At 58.0% G+C, this 4,206-nt stretch overlaps 1 protein-coding gene across 1 annotated transcript in view; it reads left to right on the forward strand.

Moving 5' to 3' along the window:
* Positions 1-2,947: 2,947 nt before the first annotated feature.
* The window catches only part of CDX1 (caudal type homeobox 1), an 11,646-nt gene continuing 10,387 nt past the window's right edge, over positions 2,948-4,206 (forward strand). Inside the window, exon 1 of the mRNA XM_010192966.1 lies at positions 2,948-3,424. Within this exon, the coding sequence (XP_010191268.1) occupies positions 2,998-3,424 (427 nt within the window). The 5' untranslated portion in view covers positions 2,948-2,997. The remainder of the gene's footprint in view (positions 3,425-4,206) is intronic.

The raw sequence follows: 4,206 nt of genomic DNA on the forward strand, positions 1-4,206 counted from the left end.
ACCTTCCCCCAGCCATAATCCTCACCAGCAATAAACAGGCCAAAGGAAAGGAAAAGAGGGAAGTTATCATGGGTGGATTTTTATGGCCCAATTGTCTTCCCCTGCCCCCTTCTCCCTGCACTGACAGAGCTCATGGCATGGCTGTTAGCAGGCACCTGGCGATGCTGTGCCCCACCAGCCCTTCACCTGCTGTGGGGAGGATGCAGGTGTGGGGTGCTGCCCCTGGACCCCTGAACCCCTCGGTCCCCAGCAGCTGCCTGAGCCCTTGGCCTTGGCTCTATGGGCTGGGAAAAGACAAAGGGGGCCCCGGGCTGCCCATCACTGTCTGCAGGAAGCAACCAATGGCAGGAACAACCCCAGCATCCCCCGTCCCTGAAATGCAGCCACCCCTGGGGTGGGACCCAGCAGCCACCTGCATCCCTCCACACCTCCCACCATCTGCTTGGGGGGGATTTTCTTCTTTTTTTCCCACTCCCTAAGCCAGAGTCAATTTGCTAGTAGGAGGAGGAGGAAGAGGAAGGAGGCTTTGGCTCTCTTGTTCAAACAAAGCCATGGCTGTACTGAGACCTTGGGGAAAAAAAAATAGATGGGGTTATATGGGACATCAATCTGCACTGCGGCATGAGTTGGGATCACCACTGGGTGGGATGGTCACCTTTGTCATGAGGGAGGGAGCTGGGACAAGGCTAGGCAAGGGGCTGGGGACGCTGGGGGTGGCACAGGGAGGGGAAAGGAGGATGCTGCAAATCGCTCACCTCTCATGGTACCTCTGGCCGTGTCAGGTCTCAGGAGGCAGAGCCCAGGTGATGTCAGTTCTGGAGGTGATTTCCCATTGCTGGTGTTTTACTCTGCTCCCTTCTTGCAAGCCAGGTCCCCTACCTCTTACTATTCCCCTCTGATCTCATCTTGGCTCATCCCCCCAACTCCTTGCAGGGAGTGTATGTGGCACAGGGGCTTACCATGCCATATTTGTCACATTTTTAATGACATGCCATATTTTCACCCAATTTCAGACAGAATTGGGGCTGGAGCAATGGAACGAGGTGCCCAGGACTGATGCAGAGCCACTGTGGCCCACGGCTCCCGAGCTGGGGGTGCTGCCCTGTTATGGCCCCAGCACAGGGTGGGAACAGCTCCAGCCTGGCCTGGCTGTGGGGTACTGCGAGCTCTCCCAAAGTCCACCTTGAGCAAACATGACAGGAGCGCTGCAGGGGCCTGGGGACATCCTGATCCCTCCATGGACACAGGAGAGCTCAGGATGCCACAGGAATGAAGGGCTGGTGTGGCAGCGAGCGGGGTCTTGGGGAGCACTGGTGGCTGGGGGCTGTCCCCCACCCACCGGCTAATGCTGGGGACATCTGCCACCAGCTGCAGAGGGGGAAGGCAAGAAGTGGCCATGCATCAAATGCACTGAGCTGTTCAAGTCAGAGAGCCTTTGCTGGTTTTGTTACTATTTTCCTTTTAACACCACAAATCTGGGAGGCAATCCCACACTGGAAACACTTCCCAGGTTCATATCAGAAAAAAGTTATGAAAACCTCTTCTTTTATTCCCTCCTCTGAATTTCATCCTAAATATCTTTTTTTTCTGGTTGTTTTGGTTTGTTTGGGTTTTTTTTTCTTTCTTTTCTGTTCCTTTTTGTCAAATTCCAGGCTGTTTCTGTCCTGGGAGGATGAAGACCAACCAGTCCTCACCCTGCTCCCGTTTCCAGCAAAGGAAGGGGCTGATGCAGAGGAAAAGGCCCTGTGGAGGTGACAGAACCCCCTCCTGGAGACTCTGCAGGGCTGGGCTTTGGTTTGAGGAGAAAAAGCCAGCAGATGACAACTGTGACTATGTGGTGGTGACCAGCACAGCCAGAGTGTGACACTGGTGGGGAGGGGGACATTGGTGGGGAGGAAGCTCCCTGCTGCAGATGATGGGGGTTTCTGGCCTGGATAGCACAGAGTTGGTCCTTGGTCCCTCATCCCTCTCCAGAGCGGAGTTATGTCTGACCTGGCAGTGGGTGATCTCTGCAGGGGGATGTTTCTGGCCAGTGGCCACCTCCTACCTTGCAGGCAGACACGGTTTCACCAGAGTCCTGTTTCTGCTTGGTTTTCCTTATTAGAAAACACATGGAGATGCTTTTGCTTCTCTAAGAGAGAAAATAGGAGAGAAACTCCTCTTGCTACAGAGTCGCAAGCCCCTTCAAGCCGTGTTGGAGCCCAGAGGCTCCCCATTGGGTCTATGGGGGGACGTTTTCCCTGCACTCAGTCTGTCCATCTGTCCTGCTCTCTGGGGCCAGGTTGAGCTTTGCTATAGGGATTGGAGGGGTAGTTTTGCCCTCAGATGGAGTAAATGCAGAGAGACCCAGAGCTTTCCCTTCCCACAGCCCCCAGATCAGGCAGATGCTGCTCCTGGCATGGGAAAACACCACCCCCGAGCTAGGGTTCGGTGTCCCCCTGTGTGGGGATGGGGCCCGATGGCAGGCACAGTTCAGCTTATCGCCTGCCTGCAGCCAGATTTTAATGCAAGGGCTCAGCCCAAGACACCCTGCTCCTGGAGTATGGATGTCTATGGGGATGGGGTGGGCTCCCCTGGAGCACCCTCATGATGCCTGGGTGTCCCCAAAGCCAGCTGGTACAAAGAGACCGTGGCCGGTGGCAAGGGAACAGCTGTGGGGTGGTGACAGCAGAGGGTACGCAGGGTCCTTGGTGCTTCCTGGGGTCACCCACCGCCTCAGCCCCCTTGCAGCCAGGGTGGGAGGTTTGAATTCGCCCCCCTCGCTCGCTGGGGTTCCTGCACTTTGAAATGCAAACCTGCCTTTCAATGCAAATGCTGTGAGAGGTTGGGCCCAATAAAAGCCTGTGGGCAGGGAGGTGCCTGGCCCCGGGACACAGCTCCCCAAGGCGCCCAGGTGAGCAGCGGCGAAGGAGGGGCGGCCACCTCCCCGCCAAATCAAACCCGGCCTGCAGCCGGCGGCACAGCAGCGCAGCATGTGCGTGGAGCCGGACGGGGAAGATGTATGTGGGTTATCTTTTGGATAAGGACACCAACATGTATCCCAGCCCCGTTCGGCATCCCAGCCTCAACCTCAACCCCCAGAATTACGTGCCGGGGCCGCCCCAGTACTCGGACTTCGCCAGCTACCACCATGTGCCAGGGATTAACAACGACCCGCACCACGGGCAGCCGGCGGCCGCCTGGGGCTCTCCCTACACCCCTGCCAAGGAGGACTGGCATTCCTATGGGACCGCCGCCACGCCTTCCACCGCCAGCACGGGGCAGTTCGGGTTCAGCCCCCCAGATTTTAATCCCATCCAGCCCCCAGGCTCTGGACTCCTGCCTCCACCCATCAGCAGCTCGGTCCCCCAGCTCTCCCCTAATGCCCAGAGACGCACCCCATACGAGTGGATGAGGCGCAGCATTCCCAGCACCAGCAACAGCGGTAAGGAAACCCCCAGCCCTGCACCCCTACGCCTTCCTCGCTGCAGAGGATCCCTGGGCTTGAAGTCCTGCAGGGCTGGATTCTGCCCTGCACCTCTCTCTGCACGGGGACTGCCGAGAGGGACAGGACTCTAGGCCTGCCATCGGCACAGTGCCTGGTCCCCAAAGAATGAGGGGACCCCACTGCTGAGATGACAGGGGTCGAGGACGGGCAGGGATGGTACCATCCTTCTGCATTGCTGGCAGCCAGGGTTATGTGGTTGTAAAGTCCTTTTCCCTGGCCAGTCTCTGCCCCTGCAGCCCTGTCCTACCACTGCTGGGTAGGATGGGAAGAGCCAGAGACGCTTGGGACCCCAGGGCCCTGCCAGCACTGAGGGGGTGTTGGACAAAGTGTGACTACATGCAAGGCTGAAGTGCTGTAGGCTCTGTGTGCATCTGTACGGTGCCATACGTACCGTAGACAGTGTCAGTTTGTACAGGGGATGCTACACACTTGGTGTGTGCATGCGAGGTGCTGTGTGTTGAGGTCAGTGCCACGCAGTGCGTGTGTAAGGTGCGAGGGGTGCGTGTGTGTGTATGTGGCACGTGTGCAAGGTGCAGTGTGTTTGGGGCAGCGCAGCATTGAGGGTGCAGATGGGTGCTCCAGGTGTGTTGCACTGCATGTAGGTGCTGTGCAACGCGTGAGTGAGTGTCCCCATTCCTGTCCCTACTGCTCGCCTGGGCACCGAGCGGCCGTGTTGTCCACAGGGTCCTGTCCCCATGGCCCTGGGGTTCTGTGCCCCT

This window comes from Mesitornis unicolor, unplaced genomic scaffold (genome assembly GCF_000695765.1).
Source record: "Mesitornis unicolor isolate BGI_N332 unplaced genomic scaffold, ASM69576v1 scaffold29229, whole genome shotgun sequence".
Classification (NCBI taxonomy): Eukaryota; Metazoa; Chordata; class Aves; order Mesitornithiformes; family Mesitornithidae; genus Mesitornis; species Mesitornis unicolor.